The following is a 23,589-nucleotide window of genomic DNA, read 5'->3' as shown; positions in this document are numbered from 1 at the left end:
GTAAATACGATCAGATTCTAACTACCCACAATGATAGAGGCATAAAAATGGCAGGTGACATCTAGAGGAATTCAGAGACTTACTTTAGATAAAACTCACTTCTGTATACAAACCAACAAATCAACTAACTTGACTTCATCTGTTTTCCCTTTATTAACACCTCTCGTAGAGGAGATGAAAATTAAGAAGTTCGATAAGCTGCAAATTGTCAACATAAAAAAAATGGATTTCATAAGTCTTAAAATATAATCTTTAAAGCAAGATTTTCAGTTGGCTATTCTAGGGGATAGCACTTCCCTGGCTGGCATCTGCTAGAATTCAGTGATCTGTGCCTCTGATTTAGTTTGTACATGAACTTAGAATATGTTGGGGAATCAAAGCTAATGGCAGGGCCAGCCCTAGGTGAGCTGGAATTTGGAAGATACTCCTGTAGGAAGGGTCTGACTTTCTTCTGTGTCTTTACTGACCTGCAAAAGAGTAAGTTCCTTGAAGTCAGAGAACATCTATTTCATTTCTATCTTATTTGCCTAGCACAGTGCCTGGTAAGTGAGACTCTTATCTGTAGTGCTAGTCCTTTTATAACTAGCAGAAAAGGTTTCTGTTGTCTCCGCAGACAGAGGAAGCCTCTGAGAGGATGGACATCGGAGGCACATTCACTCTCCTTTTCCCATCCTTAGCTAACACTTTAATCTTCCTAACGGTAGCTACGGCCAATTAGCATCTTTCCCTCAGCCCTAGAAAGCATATGTGTATTTGGGTGCTTAGGAAGGGTAGTGAGAGATAGCTGCTCTCCACATGCTCTAGTTTAAATTTCTGGTGAGTATATACTTGCTCTCCCATACCCAGAACCTAAAATGTGCTGGAAAATGAGTCAGGCCTCAGAACCTAGTTTTGTTACTGGCTTGTTGCTGCTGTCGTTTTTCTTAAGAATTCTGTACTAAATGAATTGAATCTTCTTTGTAGATTTCCAGGACATACTTATATAAGGCCCACCGTGGTTGCCTAAGTTAGAAAAACACAGCTAAGGTCATCAAAAAGTTCTCACTACATTCCTACTATGTGCAAGGAACTCAGTGGGCACTTTGTTGAGAAAAAAATGAGTGGCTTTAATGTATAGTTGGACTAAAGATTGTGGCAATAGTATTGCAAACACTATCACGCTTTATGTTCAGTGGCTAGTTATTTCTGAAACCCTTCCTTTCCCACCACATATCGGGAAGATTTTTCTTCCAGGCTACAGTCATTTGACAAAATTGCGGCCTAAAGAGTTTCATCTGGGTCTGGTTGTGTTCTGCCATTTCCTTCTGTTTTGCTTCCTTGCTGTCATTCAAGTTACAATTATGTTTTATGATTACAGGATGGGCTCCTGCAAAGCCTTAAAAACTATTTCTCAACTCTCCCCTTTGGGCTGTTTCAAACCAACTTCCTTCTTTTTATTATAACAAAACCTACATAATCCACACAAAAAATCTACCTTCCTGCAAGCTTATGGTAACAGACACCCCTTAGTGATTCACCCTACTAGGATGTTAAAATTTAATTACATTATTTCCACTTTTTGGTGTTGTCCAAACCACTAACTTCCTGAATGTCTTGCTTTGTTTTCTTAAATAAACTGTTCCAAGTAAGATTTGATTGACATAAAGAAACTTGTTTTCAGAGCTTACAAAGTTAGAGCACTGAACCAGTTACCTTAACTGAGGAAACAGGTGATAGTGATCTTAGATTTATTCTCATTTAGTATATGTGATATTCTCATGTTTGGGTCTTATCTGCACAGTTTTTAACACCATGAAGTTATTTATCTCTAGTACTCTTCATTCCTGGCATATATTTAGTTTCTTAGGATTTAAGCTTTTACAAAGGTAAAATCTTTTCTCTATTATGGCTATTTAATAATTAGAAATAAATGGATGTCTACTTCCCAGTAAATTCTCTCATTCTTGTTATCTGTCAAGTTAAATGAACAACAGACAATTCAAGAAGTACATTTCTAGGTTACACAAATTGTCCTTGATGAAGTTGAAAGGAATATTGATCTCCCTAGGTGACCTTGCCAAAATATTTAACTTCTTTCTTCTGTCCTTATTATAATTTGATGAAGTATGGATGTTTGTTTATTTAAGCTTACTCACTCATGAGGTTGTTTGAAGAATGAATTAATATTGGTAAACAGCTCATAGATTGATTCTTGGATAAGAGATTCCATAGAAGGGCCAGGTGAACAAAACAGCTCGGCTGTTAAATATTATGAAGGTGGTGGTGTTCTGTGACTTTGTTTGATGGTAGCACGGGCCACTTCAGACTAATTATCTGATGCTTTTGTTATGCTAGCGTGACTTAAAAATCTACTTGAGAATCAAGTGTTTGGCAACTGTGTTTTGTTTTGTTTTGTTTTTCAGTCTCAGAGTTTCTTATCCTCACGGAATTGTGTTTTGTTTTTCCTCACCAGTAAGGAAGTCCCCATCCCTGCCAGTATGCCCTGCTTTCTGGTCACTCAGCTTCTACCACCCCCCCACCTCCCCTCCAGCCCTTTCCCTCTCCTTTTCACATCCTGGCTACCCTCTGCTTCTCCTGCAGGACTTGCATTCTGGTGGGGGTCCGCCTGGCTGCTGCTCTTGCACCTCACGCTTCTATCATAATCCTGCTGGGCAATTAGCACTTGCTTATTGGTGCAGCTCTCAGAGCAGACCAGGAGCATCTCAAAACGGAGACGGCATCTTGCTGATTGGTGGAGTCTCTGCAGCTAGTCCATGTTCCACATTTACAGCAAGGATGGTCAGTCAGCAGTGCTGTGTGACTGTCTGTCTGTCTGCATCTTTCCTGGAGTAGAAAGGCATGAGCATGCTTGTGGAGATTTTGGTTAAGTGAATGAGGAGAGGAGGCCGTGTAATGTACTGTTTACGAATGAGAACCCCGATGTCCCCACCACTTCGAAGAGCACTTGACACATAGCAGGCTCTCAAAATGTTAGTTGAATTAACAACTTTTGTTTGAGGACATAGTGTTTAAAAATTATTGGCAAGGACATAGAGCAACCAGAACTCTCATACGCTGCTGGTGGGAGCATGAAATGATACAATCACGTTGGAAACCTGTGTGGCAGCATCTACTAAATCTGGGCACGTGACCCAAGAATTTCATTCCTAGGGGTGTACCCAACAGAAACACATCCCTATTTTTACAAAAATATACATGCAACGTTCATAGCAACACTCTTTGTAATAGCCTAAGATATAAACTACCCAGATGCCCATCAGCAGTAAAGTGGGTAAACAAATTGGAGTACATTTACGCAATGGGACAGTGCAAAGACATGAGAATGAACCATCTGCAGCCATTTGGATAAATCTCAGGCTCAGTGATGAGTGAAAGAAGCCGGACTCAAAAGAGTACATGCAGCATGGTTCCACTTATTTAAGCACAAGAACCTGCAAAACTAACCTGAGCTGTTAGATGTCAGAGAGGGGAGCAGTGACTGGAAGGGGGCACGGCAGGGCTCTAAGGTACTGATTCTGGTTGCCCATGCATGTTGAATTTGTGAAATTTGACCTGTGCATATTTGTGTATGTAAATTTACTTAAAACTTTAAAAATTATTTTTTTAATATGTTTTTATGGATTTCAGAGAGGAAGGGAGTGGGAGAGATAGAAACATCAATGATGAGAGTCACTGATTGGCTGCCTCTTGCACGGCCCCTGCTGGGGATCCAGCCAGCAACCCAGGAATCAAACTGTGACTTATCAGTGCTCAACCACTGAGCCATGCTGGCTGGGCTACAAATTGTTTTTTTAAAAAGGATTAAGGACCCCAGATTCAGGTTACTTGGGAGTAAACCCCAGCTCTGCCACTTATTAGTTGTATAATTCAGCAAGTTACTTGTCCTTTCTGTGGTCTATGGTGCTCATATGTAAAATGGGGTAATATAGGTACTGTGAGGTTACTATGAGAATTAAGTGAGATCGTACATTTCAGCTGTTTAGAACTGTGCATAGCACATAGTAAGCACTCAGTAAATGTTAGCTATTATTTTAAAGGGTACTGACCCTTAAGCAGAGTATGTTAATGTAGCAACTTATTACTTTATGCAGTATATTAAGGTTAGCCACAGAGAAATGTATATTGAAATGTTGGAGACCTAGTAGAAAAGATCATTGTTGTAAGACGCTTGGCTCTCAAGTTCAGAGCATGAAACCATTTAGAAGAAATAAGGCTTGTGTAGTTTCTTCTCTTTATTGCTAATCATCCCAATCATGGCATTCACTTAGAGATACACAACAAATTGAAATTGTCAAATGGATAGTCTTGAGATCTTCCCATAAGAACCCACTCTACATACATCTTCCCCAACACCTGGGTTGGTTCTCAAATGTTTTCAGGTGGGCTGCTGAGGATTCTGAACAAAATGCAGATATGCTTTTAATTAACCCAAGTTTTTTTTGCTGTAAGTCCATCCATATATTTTTCCCTCCACACAAACAGATGTGCCCACCTGTCTCCACACATAGAGATTCTTGACCTGTGCTTGCCAGTGCTGGTCTTGCCCTCAAGTGTCTCAGGGCAGCATTGGTTGTCTTCAGAGTTTCCCATTGTGAAGCACAGCCCCCTGTGCAGTATCACTTTACCCAGATTTCAAAGTCTGCATGTAAACATGTTATTGTGCCTACTTGGAGTATTATGACTCAGCACATCATTTCTCACTTAAGATACAGGCCCAGTAAACCCCCAATTATCCACATGAATAGAGGAGATCAATGGCATGAAAGTTGCTAAACCACAGGTTTGCTTTTGAATTGAACTATGTAATTTTGGGGACGTGAGATGTTTCTTTTCAGTTATAATTTACCTTGGCTAATATTATATTAAGTAATACTATGGATGGTTTCTTCAGTTCCCATGAATAATTGGCCAAAAATTTGAACTCCTGTAAAGACACCTACTGAACACTTTACAGAGAGGGAAGGAGGCGGAGCAGTTAAGAGGCAAGTTTTAGAATCAGACCCTGGTCCTGGCCCTTGCTCCTCTGTGATGTTAGGGGAGATACATCAAGCCTAGTCTGGGTGACAGAATAGCACCTCCTGCTTGTGAATGTTAAGGATTAAAGAAAATAGCATATGTAAAACATCCACCACAGTGGCACATGGTATGTGATCAATAAGTGTTACAGTGTACCTGCATTAATATACCATAAAGAATTTGTAGAATTCTGAACTACCCTAATGATAAGTCACAACACATGGAAGATAACGTATGCATGTCTGCTCTAAACTAGCCATAGAAAAGCAATTTAGAATCAGCTCCCCCTAAAAAAATCAGTCTTTATTTTGGGTGTCCGAAATTTGATAATTCTCCATCAAGTTTCCATATATAAGTAGACTTGTTATTATTCAAATTATCCCATTCTACTTTAGTCACCATTTGGGAGGTACCTGCCACTTCTTAGTAGTCTCATGTTCAGCCTTAAGTGGGAAATCTTGGGGCACCTTCCAGGCAGTATGAAGGAACTGGTAACTGATGTGAATTGCAAAGCGAGACTAGACTGTGACATCCTCAGGGAGATACACAGCTTGGTGGGCACTAAGCACCAATGTAGAGTATTTGGGGGAAATGTGTGTTTGTAGGTAATGTCTTTAGAGTACTTATTTACTATAAAATCCATCCATGCAGTTATATAGACCTTGGATTTTATGAGCCTCTGAGTTAGGCAAACTGCCCTGGCCTGTGTGGCTCAGTTGGTCCCTTACACCAAAATGTTGTGGGTTCAATCCCTGGTCAGGGTGCGTACCAGAGAAAACCGATCAATGTTTCTCTCTCACATCCATGTTTTTTTTATCTCTCTCTCCCTTTCTCTCACTCTAAAATCAATAAAAACGTATTCTCGGGTGAGGAATAAAAAAATAAAAGAAAATAAAAAATAAAAGAAGGCAAACCAGTGGAATTCAATCTTAAAATGTTAACATTGATAATATATAGGTGTACTTTCTAAACTTTAAATATTTTTTCACATATTTCGTTGTTTTAAGGTAATTGGAATATTTATTTTGGCTCCTGCCACTCACTCTTGATTAAAATGAGGAGTGGGACAATATATTTGGGGGAAAAGGTCACTATCCTGAATGTCAAAAGACCTGGCTTCTGGTTCTGTGACTTTCAACAAGGTCACTTCACTTCTCAGGAGATCTTAAAAGGATGAGGTTGTTTTCATTCACTAAACAGTTCTTGTTTTGTTTTTAGAGGAGCTGATTTTCTCTTTTTCAAATCCAACACGTCCTGAGTTTAATTACTGCACTCACCTTTTTTTTGTGCTGGGTGAAAAGATAGCCTGAGGGAATTTAGAAAAATTCCATACCCTAGAGCTCTTGAGCCACTGGGAACATAATGAGCCAGGGAAAGAGCACACACACAGCTTTCTGAAAATGACAACTAAATGACAACTAAAACTACAGTGCACACATTGCATTTTTATGCTAATGAAATCTTTTACTTAGCTAAGGTGTACATAACAGTTATGGGTTTAAAATCCTGCTTCTTCTACCATTTCCTTAGCTGAGATGACATGGGGCAAATAATTTAATTTCCCTGAGCTTCAGTTCCTCATTTGTAAAACCCATCTCTTGGAATTACAGTGAAGATCGAATATGATGATACGTGTAAAAAAATCTTGGCACACAAAATTCCCAGTACTGTGAACTGACAGTAATAGTAGCTTTTGTCACTGTGGGCATTTACTTGAACCACACCTATGTGGATTTGAAAGGGGTAACGTTTACTTTGCAAAAAAATGGTCTTCTGATTCTATTGTTATGTTTCATCACACTTTACTATAATTATTTGCTTAATGTCGGACTATTCCGACTAGGCTGTAAGATCCTTGAGAAAAGAGCTATGTCTCTCTCATCCACCCTGAAACACATGATTAGCACAAGGCTTAGCCTGTTTCTGTGGTAGGCTCACCAGCTCCTGGTGGATGGCAGGTCAGGGGCTAACGGGTTTGGGTGCAAGGAGGGCAAAAATAGGTGAATATAAATAATGGGCGTTCCTCAGTCCATTCCCTCAGGATTACTGTGAAGGTTGCAGGGTTGAAATAGGAGGTGAAGTATGAAAGGCATCAAAATTCATGCCACCAAGGGTGGTTCTAGTTCTGGTTCTCTCAACATGAAATTAGAGACATGAGCAACAGCCTGGAGCCCCAGGCGCAGCCAGGCGCATGAGCATATAACTTCATCCAGTAGTTCAGAGGACATTTTAATGCCTTTGATCTTTGGGTTCCTTTTTGGGAAAATTTTTAGTGCATAATCTGTGTTTTAATGTCTACGTATACAAGTACATTTCCCCATTACTCACTAAATTTTATTCAGTTACGCACATGAATTAAAGTCATACCGGCAGCTTTTGTTTAGTCCTATCAAGTGAGCAGAATATCTAAGAGATGCTCCAAAAACAATGTTCTGATCTATAAAACGAGGTTCTCTCCTCAACCTGGGGATCAGGGGTTTATAGCCTTTCAGAATAATGAAGACACTTGGGCAATTATAACAGCTCAGTAAGGAGGCCACACAGTGGGAAAGCTGGTCTAGGGCCAGGAGGATATTGTTAACAAAAGAAAGGCCCGCAACAGATCACCTGAAATGTGGATAGCCTCCTAAGGTCTCCTAAGGTGTTGAAGTCAGCTTCTTGGCGTTACCAAACATGCAGAAAGAGTTCCAGGCAGACACAGACTTTCCCAGTCAGTATCACGGAGGCGTGCTCCGTGGATATTACATTGCACTCCCTCATTCCTGTCTTTCACTAATGGAAGTCCACTTGTGCCAAATCACGCACGCCGATAGGTGTGGATTCTAGTAACTCTTGAGTAAGTCTGCTATACATGATTTTTAACAGAACAAAGAAGAAAAAAGTCTCTGAAAGAGAAGGAACCAAGTCACAAAAGCCCTCGCATCCGAATTGTTAAAAATTATTGGCATAGACGTGGAGTCTCTTAAAGACCTCAACTGTAAACTGTACTACTATTTATAAAGTTTGTCTCTGACAAAAGTCACAAAGAATTCAAATGGAAATGATATTTTCCTTGGAATAGTCTGTATTTACTGACGTAAAGAAAATTAAAACATATTTAAAAGAGGAATACGTGAACTCATGTTTAATATAAGCCAAAGTCATGATTCTTAAATCCCTTCAGAAAGTTTCAAGATGCTTAAATAAATATAGAGACATACTTGCTGACATTTGAGCTGCCTGGGTAATGCATCCTCTGACTTGTAACAACACTGCGCACATGTTGGCATGCTCTTCCGAATTCGTAGTGCCGAGCTGTGGTGTAGTATTTCTATCACCTTCACTTCTAACTAACCACTAGTGATAATTAGAGACTTGTTTTTAATCAACCACAGTACCTGACACTGGCATCCTTTTTTAAGAGAGGATAGTTTAAGAAAAATCGTTTAAGAGAAATCTCAGACTGTTTCTTCCAGGGTATTTACACTAAGTAATACTAATACATAGTTTCAGGAGAGAAGATAGCCTGAACTCTAGAGGGGAAAAAATAGAGAAAAATGGAAAGTATCATTAAATTGTAACCTCATAATAATATCCTTCAAGTAGAGATTTTCAGTATGCTCATTCCTTTAGTTGCCTTTGCAGGAAGAGGAAGAGAATGGATGGATCTGATGCCAGCTTACTATAGGGCTTTTAGATGTTTTAAGGAGGTCAGATGATGTGCACCTGCAGCTTGTTCCATTTGCATAATCTTGTTAAACATCATAAAAGCAGGGCTGATGTGGAATCCAGGATATCCTTTGTCGAGGTATATTTAATGAAGGTATCTTTTATAAAACTGCCAGTTCAACACCCTTGGTCTGCTCAGCTCACTTCTTTTTCACCTGTGCACGCCTCTCTTCAGTCTTCTTCTGGACTGTTTATTTTGTGCAGACTAAAGATGTTTTTCTCTACTTACCGCAGCCTTCCGTTTCCGCGATTGCCTTTGGTGGTGCCGGTGGAAGTTTCTCAGTTCCCAGAGCCTAATCGGGGCTCCGGGGCGGGATGAGCGGTTCGCAGCTGTTCCTTGCTTCGGCAGTCACCTTGGTTTCCCAGGAAAGGCAGCACGAGTGAGGACAGGAGGGATTACAGGGCAGCATGTACTGTGTACATCTCTCCCTCCCAGTTGCAAACACAGGCCCTGAAATTGCCTCTGTAGTCAGATCTGAAAATAGGCACGTGGACCGTAAGCCCCTCATCTGTACGTGTTGTTTCCTGCTCCCCCAGCCGGCGGGGGCCATGCTGTTACACTACCCACCACTGCTGCGACTCGGGTCACGCCAGGAGGCCTGCGCAGCCTGGATAGTGACCCGGCTCATGGAAAGAGATGAGGCAAACTCAGGACAGGCATAGGCCAGCTGCGACCAACGTCGTGGTGTGTCCTGGATGCTGCATCCTGGCCCAGACCCCGCACCTGGTTCAGGGGGTTGGGCTGGTGAGGGAGCCAACCTTGGCATGTCTTTCTTAACTCACTTCTTACTTTCCTTTCTCAGCTCCTCTGGATTCTCTGTGATCAGACCCTTCCTACTGTGACTTCACTTTACAATGAAAAGCACCCTTAGGTAGGGAATGGCGATCATTTTTTCCCTTGCAGCGGCAGTGTATGGGCCAAAAAAGTTTGAGAACCACTTCTTTATTAAAACAGCCACCCACTATTCTTCAAAAATGGGATAGGCAACATGGGAAAACACATAGCCCTTGAGATTTGGATTTACTTTTCTCATTCTTTGTTTCTCTGGGGACATATAATCATGTGACGGCTATAAAAACACTTTGAGAAAAGTTGAAAGCATTATACGGATACGAGGTGTTACTACTTCCTGTACAAGCTCTAATAGCAAAAAATTATAATTAGCATTCAGTAAATGTTGGCTAGTAGGGTTACTGTTTACCTGCCCCACCCCCTTAACAACTAAACCGTAATACTTGTGCAAACTTCCTCACAGGTACGAATTAGGAGCCGCTCTGTTTATTGGATGGTCGGGAGCCTCACTCTGCATAATTGGGGGCGTCATATTTTGCTTTTCAATATCGGACAACAACAAAACACCCAGGTATGAAAAAGAAACAAAGTGGCCCGTGAAAAAGTATAATACTATTTTAATTTACTACACATGGGATAAGTTATAGATAGTTCATGATTCTTAGAAACTTCAAAAACCCAGAATTGGGTAAGATTAGGAATAAATAGTATAATGTATTGAATAGTAGATATTATATTGAATAGAATATAGTTCGTTATAGTTTTTTTTGTTGTTGATTTTTTTTAAAGAGTTCATCATTCTTACATCCCAAAGCTATTTCTGGAAGTAGAACTATGGGTCTGACAACAGGGGCATCCCTTTGGCCTCATCATAATTTTCACATAGAAATCACTGATGAAGGTCATGCGGTCTCCTAGGTTCCGGGAAGATGAGTTTTAAATCATAATTTTGAAGGAGAGTTGCTGAACAAATGAAAAAGCCATGAGTTTCTTCGGCAGAGATGGTCACACCAGCCGTTCAGAAATGATTTTGAAGTATTTCTTGGGAAGAAAGCTCACTAATCAGGAGACTTAAACTTAGCTATGACAGAAGTAGGGGGAGGATGGTTTCTTCCCATTTTTGTTCGCCCTGCGTGCAAAACAGAATCTACCCAGCTGTGTTTTGCCTTTCAGAATGGGATATGCGTACAACGGGGCCACATCTGTCATGTCTTCTCGGACAAAGTATCGTGGTGAAGGAGATATCAAAACCACAAACCCTCCGAAACAGTTTGATAAAAATGCTTACGTCTAGAAAGAGCACTGCTGCAAACTGTCTTGAGTTTGTTATAAAGGTGAACCATTCACAAAATGATCCCTTCAGGGCCCTCCTATAATTAACACTCAAACTATTTTTAAAATAGGAATTTGAGGAATGTGTTGATTATATGGATGTAAATGTTCTTACATAGTTATATACTAATCATTTTCTGTTGTGGCTTTCTATAAAAAAATAAACAGGTTATTTACAGGATTTGCATATATCTTATACGTTTTTAGCATGTGTATTTGGTACCCAAGGGGGTCAAGATGTACTTTGTAAAGCAGTCTTAATCATTCCTATGTTGCAGTCTTTGTCCCCATTCCTTATGTTTCTTTCTCCATATATTTAACAGAAAGTGTATAAGGAGTGGTGTCTGGTAAACAGTATGGGGACAATCTGAGACTATTCCTCAGAGGGTGTTTGGGTTGATGGACATGTTCCTGGCTGCGTGTAGTGACTTCTGGTTTCTTACACGTTCTGCGCCACTGTAATTCAGTGACTGCTCAAGGAAGGGCGAATGGGCCCATTACCTGGCTCGTCCGCCTTAAGTAACTGCTTCGGCTCCTCTTATACAGAAAGCAGGTTCTGGGGCGGAGCGTCAGCAAGAGCCGAGCTAGACACGCTGGTCATGGCTGACTCTGAAGCCAACAGAGGAAGGCCCGGAGCCCGCGTGGCACCTGCCTCACACAGAACCCACAGGCCAAGTTCTGATGTCTCTTAGGTCCTGTGTGTGGAACTAACTGGGTCAAGGAGAGACCATTTTTCAAATATGTAAGGTGCTCCAGTGATTTTTGAACAAAGACAGTGGTTTATTCCTAGAACCAGCCCTTTCACCAAATGCCCAGCACCGTTCTGAGCATTTTCCGTGCCCTGACTCACTTCATCCTCACAACTGCCCTCTTAGTACTGGTAGCAACCTGAATTGACAGAGGAGGAAATGAAAGCAGAGTTTCAGTAAATTGCCACAGTGAGTGACAAAACAGGACTCTGAACTGAGGCAGTAGAGGGTAAATATATAGCTTCAGGCTTTGAATAAGACTTGGTATCTGTGTTACCTGTGAGCAAGAAACTTTCCACACCAATCACAGCATAGGTGAAAATAACATTTTCCTGACGCACGAAAGACTTAAAAGGGAAAATCACATTGTTTGGAGGTGCTCAGTGGAAAGAAAAGGAAATGAACATGTTTGTTACCAAAAAAAAATATGTGTGTGTGTGTGCACACAACCATGATAATACTTGAAATATCTTTCCCAGGGACACAAATGAACTGAAAGCAATAAAGGGAAGTTAGGTGCCACAGGCCAGTGTAGGGGCAGGGTTTTATTCCGTGTGTTTAAAACAAATTTTAAAATTTCAGAGATGTGCTAGTAAAGATAGTGTTTAGATTGTACTGAACTGTTATAGGATAGTAAGAAGCAAGGGCAGGAGGAATGGGGAAACTGAGACAAGAAAATTAAACAAGGCCAGACAGTTTGGCAGCCGGCAGCCAGCTTGTAAATAGCAAGCTTTTACCTTCCCCCAACCAAGGGTGCTAGAGAGCAGATGGTTAATGTCTCTCCAAAGAATGTAGGAGAGGAAGGGGAAGGGAAGGGGGACTCCTGATGCACCTGGAGAATACACAGCTTCATCCATCCTGAAACCAACTAAAAGGCAGCAGAGAAGAGGGAGGGGGGAAGGAAGAGTGAAGTCTTATCCCATCCCGCTGTTTAAATAGAGAAGCCAGCAGTCTTAGGATTTAATTGCCAGGTGCTTCTCATACTTTCTTGGAAAGCCATAACAAAGCAAAAGGAGAGACCTTCAGAGTTAACCTGTACCAATTCCTAGCAAAGGAATTTTAGAATCTATACACAGAAGGGTATATAACCCCTTGAACCCCCACCAGACTCGGATGTAGTTTAGTCGATTTGTTTGCCTTGCTTCTTTAATAAATTTCCTTAATTTTTTAATAAATTGGCTTTACCACAATGCAATTATCTGGAATCACTTGTTTGAATTCATTCCTATGAGCATGACACGAATCAAGGTGGGGACAGCCCTTGCCCTCTGACTCGGGGCTGTCCCATAACACCTCTCTGGTGTCTGTGAGAGGTGCCTGTAACAGAACTATTCTAGCTCCTGAAGAATTTAGGGAGAAGAGGGAGTAAAAGTACGGAAAAGCTCAGCCGGTAAGCAGAGACACGCTAGTTGTGCCTCAGTGAGGGAAATATCAGGCGATGGTCCAAAGAAAAATGAACAAGCCAGATCCAGTAGACAAAACGATAGGACTGAACAGGTAAATTAAAGGATTGGCTTTTACAACACAGATATAGTGACTAAATTTAAATTTGGGGTGTACTTAGCAGAAGTTCATCACTTTCCCCAACCCTGTCCCTGGCAGACACAAAACATGAAGTTGACACCCCGTTTAAAACCTGCTCTTATCACTTTCTAGTTATATAGCCTTTGGCAAGGTACCTAGTAACTCTGTTTCTCTTATCATTAGGATAAGGATTATTATAACTATGTCCTATGTCTCAAAGTTAACTAATAATGCATGTTAAAAAAACACACACCCAAGCAGCTCAATCTGTTGACTGAATGAATGAGCACAGCGGCCTGTGTGCCTGTGTGCCTTCTTAGGCACAGTGTGTTTTTGTAAGTTTTTTCTGTCCTGCATGATAATTTGATTCAGCTTTTAAAACTTTTAGAAACTTATATATAAAGTGTATACATTTGCATAAAATGGCCCCTGTGGGTAGTTTTTATTTTTAAATTTATCTTTATTGTTGAAAGTATTATACGTGTCCCTCTTTTTCTTCCCCAATTGACCCCTCTACCCTGTACCCGCCCTCTCCAGGCCTTCACCACACTATTATGGGTGTCCATGGGTTATGCATATATGTTCTTTGGTTAATCTCTTCCTCCCTTCCCTCTTCCCTCTGAGATTCGTCAGTATGCTCCATGCTTCTACGTCAGTGGACTATAAGTAAAAAAGATGGGAGGAGATGGGATAGAAACAGATAAATTGCTCTAACTTTAGATCAGGATGTTACATGGCATAGCTAACAAGGCCTTAAATCCCCCAACAAGGTTAAGTTTAACTCAGAAATCATCTCTAATAAGTCAGCCAAAGTCACAATGAAGTAATGGAGAGCTTTACTTAGAAGGATGATGAATGAAAAAAATCCAAAACCCAACAAACCATTTAGTTAAAATGTTACTTTTTGGGAAACAATACAGATAGTACCACAAACTATTAAAAAAAAAAAAAAAAAGCAAAAACACCTTATATGAACTTTCTGACCACTGGCAATGCCATTGTTAAGAACTAAATCAGTTGAGGTATTTTATAATATAGGTTGGACATTTTTAAAAAGTAAAAAAAAACTACATACACATATGGATTCAGTAATGACTCAATGTTTTCTATTCATATTTTTTAAATGTTTTTATTGATTTCAAAGAGAGGGAAAGAGATAAAAACATCAATGATTGAGAGAAAGTCATTGATCGGCTACCTCCTGCATGCCCCATACTGGGGAATCAAGCCCACAACCTGGGCATGTGCCCTGCCCAGGAATCAAACTGTGACCTGGTGACGGAGTGGTTCTTAGGTCGATGCTCAACCACTGAGCCACACTGGCCAGGCTTTTTCTATTCATATCTTGATAAATCAGCACCTAAAATAGCTTTTTTGTTTTGTTTTTTAAGCAAGGAAAGGTTTATGGATGAAGAGGTCCTAGCTTTAGTAGATGGGAGAATTCTCAAATCCTTCTTAAGAGAGTCTGGAATCCAAGCATCTCTTATCACTAAGGGAAGGGGGAAGGGGCAAGGCAAGGGGTGGGTGCTGTCATAGACAGGTAAGCCTTGAAAGGGCTCTAAGGAAGAGCGGGAAATTTCTCAGTCCCTTTGTTCCTGGTGGATCCATTGAGTCCCATTGATCTGAGTCCAGTTATGGAGACTCCTGTGAATCTTTGAAAAAGTCATTACCCTGTGCCTGTTTCCCCACCTTTTTGCTGACAAGGGGGCTGCTCAAGCCTCAAGCAGAATTCTGCTAGTTAAGTAGCATATTTATAGCAGGAACTATTAGCCTGCAGGCCATCAGAGAAAGGAAGCATTTCATTGTTATAATTCCCCCATTTTCTGTTCATCTCTCAACCTTGAGGGAAATAGAGCAACTGGATCCAGGTTCAATAAAGAGGGACGATTAGTTTGTAAAATGGAGTCAGATCAGTCTGCCCATGGTGCCCCTCTTATCTGGCTTTCCTATCTGGCTCTTACAATCTCACACACCCATCCCTTTCCAGATGATCCCTGAACCTTGGAGGGGGCATTTTGGGTATACAATTTACAAACAGACTACTGCAATGGTGGAAGAAACAGTAGGCCAGGATACATGTACCCTAAGTAATGATCAGAGCAAATCATAAGTCAGTCTCTGAGTCTGTAAGGCTCAGTCTAGAAGACCTCCAGATGAAAGGCTCAGAGCTTCATTTTTGCTGGAATGAAGGTAGGCAGTGAACATTTGACAGATTCCACTGGTCTGCAGTCCAAACGTCCCTGATGATGTCATCCGGTGCTCAGGTAAGCGCTCTGTGTGGCTTACACTGCATCAGTCACCTAAACCGTCCAAATATGAGCTGTTGTGATGATTTCTCGGAAGTTTACATTATGTCATCTACTTACAGTCTGCAATCACAAGGCTCAGAAAAAAGTTTTAGTTCCCAATAACTCCAAGGCAAAGGAAGGGAGAAAAATGAAACACTAGTTCAGAAAGGGCTGCAACCAAACACCTCCACTAGAAAATTTCAGGATCCAGTTCAGTCCACAGGTGAAAAAAATAAAACTTTAGACAGTTAACCAAACTATAATATCCACAATTGTACATTATGGTTTCTATTGAAACAATTTTTCTCTCTAAAATAACCCTCATTTTATTAAATAACCAAGTTAAAACTAATTCATTGCATATGTCTAGTTTCAATAAATTTGGTCTGTTATTTGCATAAGTACAAGAATAGCAAATTATTATATAGGCTCTTTTAAGTCTGCTTTGCTGGAATTTCATAAGCAATCTCCAGATTGAACCTTAATTAGCCCCTCAGGGCTGAGAAGCCAAGCCACGTAGTTGGCCATCAGCATTTGCCTGCAATACCTATAAATGTGGGAGAATTCCTCAGGTTCTCAAGGTCCCCTAAAGTATCTTCAGGTTCTTCCTTTGCCATCTCCCAGGAAAGCAACCTTCATTCCTTAACTGGAAAGACTGCCATGAACCATGTGAGAAAGGTACCAGGCTGTTTTCTGGTCAGCCTCCAACGTCAACCTTAATTCCCTAGCATTTTCTGGAGACATCCAGAGTCTGTGCATCTCTCTCTCAGACATGACATTCCAGTTAGAGCCTCATCAGGAGTTTCCAATCTGTGTCCTATTATAACAAACAGATTTTTTTCGAGGGATCAGGTAGGGAGAAAAATATGTTTCAATATTGCTTACAAAGGTATAGTTTACCAAACTGCTCTAAGGCGGGGGGGGGGGGGGGGGGTTGCTTATATCTCACAGACAGCTGACCGAAGTCCAAAAATGTTTCCTTATTCTAAATACAGCATTCGTAGGAGGGGGTGAGGCGGTGGCATGCAGTGGGGGTGCAGGGTGCAAGGCAATGCAGGCAGATGGTACAGTGGGGGCGAATCAACCAGAAACACTAGCTCCTGGCTGGCTCGCCATTTCTTACAGGCCCGAAGTTCATGTGCCAGTGCTTCAAAAGAAAGGCGAATACTCAATAGATCAGAGTTTGGAGCAAAGAAAGGTTTATTGATGGAGGAGGCCTAGCTAGAGAGGATGGGAGACCTAATTCTCGAATCCATCTTAAAAATAGTGACATTTTATCCATAAAATATCCAAGGTAAACATTATGCTGCAGAAATGGCATTTAAAGTTCTAAAATAATTGTTTTATAACAACATGCTTACAATGGCTCAAAGCTGAACATGGTAAAGGTATTTCTGGAAAATGTATTTAGCATGGGCCTAGCTATATTTTTATAGTTCTAAAGTTCTATATGAAAAATAACCAATCTACCCTTAAGATTTCACTGACTCCACTAATTCAGTTTTAAGGATACTCACAGAATTTTATAATAAAACACTTGCAGTGTGATAACATATATAAGAAAGACATAAAGTTTTAATTCAAACCAAGGCCTGCCTGCTAGAATTAAAATTTTTTCGCTTAAAAATTAGATGGAAAAAATACACTGAAACACTAGAGTACCAGTCTAAAGAAAAAACTTTTTATGACTTCAATGACACGCTATTTTTAAGCAGCAGAAGCCTTAGACATTTTTTATGCTTAAAAATACTGTTGACAATTTGTTTTTCGATATTGTATCAGGTGCCATTAAAGAGACCCCTGTTCTCTGAATCAGCTTCCCAGTTATCGTGGGAAGCGCTGTAAGGCAGGAGCATTGGTATCGTGTTGGCAAGTTACTGACATGCTGTGATGCTGAAATACTGTTGGCACCTGGATCTTCTGACATGTGGATCTTCTTATAGTTACACATCTGAAGTGTCACTCCAATCAGTCACAGTTACTAAGCTGCTTTTCAGTGTGCTTAATTCATCTTGAAGGCCTGTGGAGGGAGGGAGAGAGGAGGAAGAGGTCCCAATGATTAAACAAGCACATTGTCCAGCCTGCAAAAATCCTAACTTCATACTGCAGTGTGTCACTCAGTGTCTAGGTCTGTTCACCAGTCCCCACCCCCAGCCCCCAGAGCTGTGCAGGAAGCTGCAGGGCAATTTGACCACGAAATGGGCCCATCTCTGGGGTACTCTCCGGGATACTTGTGTGGAAGCTGCCGCCTGCATCCATCCTTCCCTGCATTTGGCACGGGGCCTGTACGTTGACAGTACTCACTTTGCTTTTGTTGTTTTTGTTACTGACTCTGAGTAGGTGGTTAAAAAAAAAAAAAAGAATAAAATTAACAAGCCAAATAGGGATTAAATGCTAAAAATAGATTTCCTAGGGTAGGTGAGCTTAAATATGAAGTTAGTTAAAAACTGTCTTGAGCCATTGAAATAGTACGGTGCAGCGACTTCCACTTGAGTTTGATTCTAGCTAGCTTTTTTGTTTTTTAGGTGCTTAGGGTCATGGCTTTGGGAGAAGAAAAAGGAAATGGATTCAGAGGGTCTCTCTGCCCTGTGAACTTAGTCACTGTACCGTAAAAATGGCCTTTTGGCTTTTCAACTATTAGAACTGATATTCAGACATAGCACAGACAACTCAATGACGGTTCCAGAACAGAGGCTGGTGTTATGATTAGACAACGTGAAAGTAAAGGCGCAGATGACACACTGGTGGAGGGAAAAGGTGAAGTGAAGGGTAGAGGAAGCAATGGTTCATTTCAAAGTGGGGCGGGTGAGAGAGACTGCTGCAAGTGGCCCGTCAACATTAACATGTGTTAGTTTAAAATTACAAACGCAGGACCTGCCGGTGTAGCTCAGTGGTTGAATGTAGACCCATGAACCAGGAGGCCACAGTTCGATTCCTGGTTGGTTGGGGCACACGCCCGGGTTGTGGGCTCAATTCCCAGTAGGGGGCGTGCAGGAGGCAGCCGATTGATGATTCTCTCTCATCACTGATGTTTCTATCTATCTCTCCCTCTCTCTTCCTCTCTCTGAAATCAATAAAAACACATTTTAAAAAAATAAAAATAAAATTACAAACTCAGGTACAAAAATACTGATGAGTGGGCATGAGAAATGTAGTGAATGGAGAAAATGAGCCAAATCTTCTTCTGTCTTAGCATGACATTAACAGTTAATGTCTCAAGTTGATAAAGTCTAAAAATAGTGGTCTAACCCCATTACTCAGACAGGGAGGTTCTCATCAGAGGCACTGCAGGTGAAGGAGTCCTTCTGTACGACTTCACTTTCACCATGTGTAAGAATTACTTTGAAAAAAATTTTTTTAATTTAATGTATCGAGAGTTAAGTTACTGGATTTATGCAGACTCTAGAACTTATCCAATAACAATTTCTACTAATGGTTTCATTTGTCATTTATCCCACTGGCTACAACACCACAAAAAAAATCTTCCTTCAAAGAAAATAACACTTAATATGTAAACAGACTAATGCAGGAAGACTGCCAGGAGAATGGCCTCATTCAAGTACATGGTCAAGAATTTTAATTTCTATGGGGCACCTACATGAAGAGTTTATTTATATGGGCATTTCCAAAAATAGCATAAAAAATTTAAATACTAGAGATTAGGCCTAAAATTAAATAAAAATAATTAGTTAATATACACAAGTCAGTAAGTTGTACACATTCAGCCATTACTAAAGTAATATAAAGTATCGAGGTCTTTGTTATGCCAACAGTGTGTTTCTGTTGATGATATATTAGCGTAGTTTAATTAGAGATTTATAGAGATGAAACACAAATAAGCAGAAAGTGGACCAAGTTTTCTTCTGCAAGACAGCAAAGTGGCACACCTTCTCTCTTTGGCCCTCTGGGAACAGGTGCACCCCAGGCAGTTGGCACTTGAGTCAAATGTGACTCATTCTTCATAGGCGGAGGCTCTTTCTGCTCCTTCCCAGTTATTTTCCCCAGAGATTTTTCTTCTATTAAGGATGATATGTCCCAGTCATCGTCATCCACATCTGAGCACTAAAAGAAATACATGGAGAATATTGTTTCCTAAAGAAGTGGGACATGGGAGAGCCCCTCAGTTGTTCTGCTGGCCAGATCAAGCTGCTGACACTGAATAATTAAGAACCTGGGAAGCTCAGAGGATCCCTGCTCTAGTCATTTCTGGAGGGCAAGGAAATGGATTTAGAAATCGATCTTTTGAAAATAGAAGGGAAAAACCTTTGTTTTGTTTCTTGCCATGGAAATGTGTGTTTCCTACTCTACCAATCATGAATTTAGAAAACTCCAAAAACATTACATTTTAGAAGTAAAGTTAGGATGCTCCCCAAAGTAGGAGCTAGGGCAGCTCTGGAGCTCTTCCCTGTGATAATGACATTTAATCCACATGTGGGCCCTGCAGAAATAGCCCCTAAGCAAAAGGGCATGCATATCTACCACTCTCTTAGGGAGACACATGAGCTCTGCCTTGAAATACATACATGGCTTTTGGTCATACTTGGCTTGTGTAACACAAATAGCACTAACTACTATAAGTTCAACAGAATGCTCTGGATTCTATAGACAAGCAGAAAAAGAATTAATCTAAATGAAAAATTAAGAAAAGACGACTACTACTGGAAGACCCCGTCAACACGTGTAGCCCAGAAATACAATGGGAGATCTCCATCCACAGAAACACTTCTGGTCCTTGGTGTTGGAACTGCTCGGAATGTGGTCGGGCCTCTCCTCTATTCAGGCATGGAGCTTGGGCTCTGCCCTCCACTCAGTTTACACATCTTTCTGAAGGATTTCTCCAACGACTACCAAGTTGGGCTAAACTCTGAAAAGTCCCTATTTTACTTCCAGGTCACATCCTGGTAGCAGAAAAGTCCCTGGACTCAGATCTAGAGGCCCCAGATTCTTGGCAGTCACAAGTTTCTGTGCACAAACCATCTAATATCAGCAAGCATCAAATACATGAAACAGGATTCTGAAAACCTGTAGAGTTTGATAAGCATATGATATATTATTACCAGTTATAATTCCAATATCTTTGATTCTCTATGGAATGGAAAGAAAGGCAATACTGAAAACAAGAAATGGTAAAAATCTCAACCTCTAAACTACGAAAAATAAAATTAAAATGTATTCATTAAAAGATGAAATTCTTTTATACTTAGCAAGTAAAAGTGATCTCACCTTTAGTTCTTCTTTTAATTCTCTTTTGATGAATGCCTCAGCAACATTAATCCCACCAATTGGCTTACTCACATTTCTTTGATTTGAAACTGTCTTTTCAACTTTTTCAGTTAATGTTTTAATCGCAGTTCCTATATGACCAATAGAAAATAGGAAAAGTTTTTAAAAACATGCATCTAGTGCATCTATCTTCAGTTCTAAAATAGCCTAACAAGCAATGTTGAAGGTCTAAACTTAGCAAATAATTATGTACTATTAAAATAAACTCAACTGATGTATTTTGGGGTTAAAAATGTTACACTAAATACATATAAAATCCTTTAAAAAATGATGATCCTCTAGACCAGAAGCAATAAAATTTTCATTTTAAATCAAAGAAGGATAGTCTCATTCAAATACTGATCAGAAACATTCATTTCAGTGAGGTAATCTACATGAATGGAATATTCATATGGATATTTTCAAAAGCAATATTAATTATTTTAAATGAATTAGTTATATTTTACATAATTATATAAGTATATGAATATAAAAATTATATACAATACAATAAAGTAATTACAACTGATATAGTTAAAATATATTTTTTAATTACATTAAACAGAATTTCTGCCACTTCCCTTCAGGAAATTAACAGCAGTCACACACTTGGACCTTATTTTCCTTGAGTACTGCATCTCCAAAAGGCGGCAGAACATATTAGAACAGCTAATAGTCACCCAGTTTTATGGGTTGAATCGTATCTCTCCAAATTCATATGTTGAAGTCCTAACCCCACCAGTACCTTAGAATGTGACCTTATTTAGATATAGGGCCTTTAAAGAGATAATCAAGTCAAAGTGCGGTCCTTAGGGTGAGCCCTAATCCCACATGACTGGTGCCCTTACAAAAAGGGGGAATCTGGACACAAATGCACTCATTGAGGGAAGTCGATGTAATGATACATAGGAAGATGGCCATCTACAAGCCACGAATAGAGACATGGGACATATCCCTACAGCCCCCAGAAAGAACCAACTCTGCCTCCTTGATTTTGGCCTTCCAGCCTCCAAACTGAGACGATACATTGCATTTGTTTAAGCTTCCCCCACCCCCCACCCAGTGTGTGGTACTTGGTTATAGCGGCCCTAGGAGACAAATACACCTAGGTATTCCAGACTCCTTCCTCTCCTTCCACTTGAATATCAATCTGTTGCTAAGCCCTGTCTACTTTCCTGAGGCAGCAATAGCTTTTGGATAAGCCCTATCCTTTCCTCGAGCATATTTCCAGCTCAGACTGCTGTGTGTGGTGCCCCTGGTTGAGAACTACGGCCCTAAGCCAGATTTCCAAAAGGATTTTCAATGATAAAAGCTCACCTGTGGGCTTGGGAGAAATCTCAGCGTCCTCAATTTCACTTCCTTCAGTCCAGTCAGCGTCACTTTTGACCGTTTTCCTTCCAAAGCTACTCTTGTTTTTAGATGACTGCACATGAAGTAAGTCTGGGGATGTGTATGCTTGGACCAGGTCGCCAGAATCCAACTCTTCCTCTGAACTAAAAGGAGGCGTCCTGAACAAATCAAAACCCAAACAGGGGGCACCGTTTTCAGAAGTTTCAGGATTTACAAATGATGTGCCTCTTAAAGTGGTAGGAGTTTTCTCAGGTAATTCCCAGGGAGCATAACAAACAAAGGCCAGTGCGGCCACAGAACAAGATGGCAGCAAGGCCCAGGACTTTTGCAAAGGGCTGAAGAGCCGTTTCAAATCCAGACCTGCCAACCATTTGGCATATTTACCAAAATTGACTGAAGTTATGACAGTTCTCTAAATCTAAGCTTATATGTTCTTAACATTCTTGGTTTTTACATACCTAAGAAAACTATTTCTCAGTGGGAAAAAAATATTTTTGGCAATAAAACTATTCCACCTTTTAAAATAGTGTCATTATTTATAACTTACCTTTACACTGCATCTTACAAAGTACTTCTTCTACAATCTCGTTTGTATTATCACATGAATTGTCACCCCCATTTTAAAGTGAAATAAAAGTTCAGAGCAGTGTTCATTCATTTAAAAAATATTCACTGAGCACTTAGATTTCAGACATTGTTCAGTTATACTAAGTCCCATGAAATAAGGCTCTTCCCATGAGATTACATATATGAAAAGTGCTTTTGAAGGGTAAATCATTATTTATATTGTCTCCACTATATTTCTACTGTCACTACTATATATATACACACATAAGGCCTCAATGAAGAGATTTATAGCGTCAATATCTCTAGAATAAGTCAATGATGATAAAATTTAATTATAAAATTAGTATTCTTCATAATTAATAACAATAACATACCTATAATATATTGGGTACCCGCAAGTGTCAAGCACCGAGGCCAAGCCCACTTCATATATTCTTACTAAATTATAGAACTATCCTAAGGCAAAGGCAGCACCATCCCATATTACAGATAAGAAAACTGAGACTTAAACTGGTAAGCAATTGAGTCAATGGCACAGAGTTAATGAGTGACTGAGCTAGGATTCTTAGTGCCCTAAGAAACCGTGAGCCTCAGAATGCTAAAATATCGTCTGACCATACCAGCATGGATCCAGCCATTAAAAGTCAACATCATTCCTTTAATTTATCAAGCTTATTGAAAATTACTAGACACTGAGGAGGGTAATGGAAATCACCCTGGGTGGTCTCATTTCTTAATGGAGGCCACAATGTGATATGTACTATTACTTTATGTAATAACTAATAAAGAAACAAATGTCACAAAGGAATAACAAATTAATTATGACATTTAATAATTAAAGCTTTAGTTAACCACAATGCGCATACTAATTTACAATGAAAGGGACGTTCAGTGGAAAGAATTTTTAAAATGATCTCCTCCCACCCAAGTACTCACGTAATAGTTGAAGACTTTCTGGGAAGATGATCTTCTATGATATTTTTCTTAATTCTAAAAAAAA

General features: G+C 40.1%; 2 protein-coding genes across 4 annotated transcripts in view; one reads left to right on the top strand and one right to left on the bottom strand.

The window, feature by feature from the left end:
• Positions 1-12,354, top strand: part of CLDN10 (claudin 10) — a 103,792-nt gene extending 91,438 nt beyond the window's left edge. For 2 of the 3 annotated variants that reach the window (XM_016224154.2, XM_016224153.2), the window contains exons 4-5: positions 9,981-10,088; positions 10,691-12,354. In XM_016224154.2, the coding sequence (XP_016079640.1) occupies positions 9,981-10,088; positions 10,691-10,811 (229 nt within the window). In that variant the 3' untranslated portion in view covers positions 10,812-12,354. Of the gene's footprint in view, positions 1-2,402; positions 3,626-9,980; positions 10,089-10,690 lie in introns of those variants that run through there. The other variant, XM_016224152.2, reaches the window with a different exon arrangement.
• A 1,587-nt stretch (positions 12,355-13,941) lies between these two features.
• Positions 13,942-23,589, bottom strand: part of DZIP1 (DAZ interacting zinc finger protein 1) — a 52,063-nt gene continuing 42,415 nt past the window's right edge. The window contains 5 exon segments of the mRNA XM_087814272.1: positions 13,942-17,430; positions 19,298-19,472; positions 20,634-20,764; positions 21,990-22,180; positions 23,526-23,579. Coding sequence (XP_087670398.1) covers positions 17,354-17,430; positions 19,298-19,472; positions 20,634-20,764; positions 21,990-22,180; positions 23,526-23,579 — 628 coding nt within the window. The 3' untranslated portion in view covers positions 13,942-17,353.

The sequence above is a fragment of the Miniopterus natalensis genome, chromosome 2 (assembly GCF_054644295.1).
Source record: "Miniopterus natalensis isolate mMinNat1 chromosome 2, mMinNat1.hap1, whole genome shotgun sequence".
Taxonomy (NCBI): Eukaryota; Metazoa; Chordata; class Mammalia; order Chiroptera; family Miniopteridae; genus Miniopterus; species Miniopterus natalensis.
The sequence above is the reverse complement of the archived record's forward strand: the minus strand, read 5'-3'. Positions and strand labels throughout refer to the sequence as shown.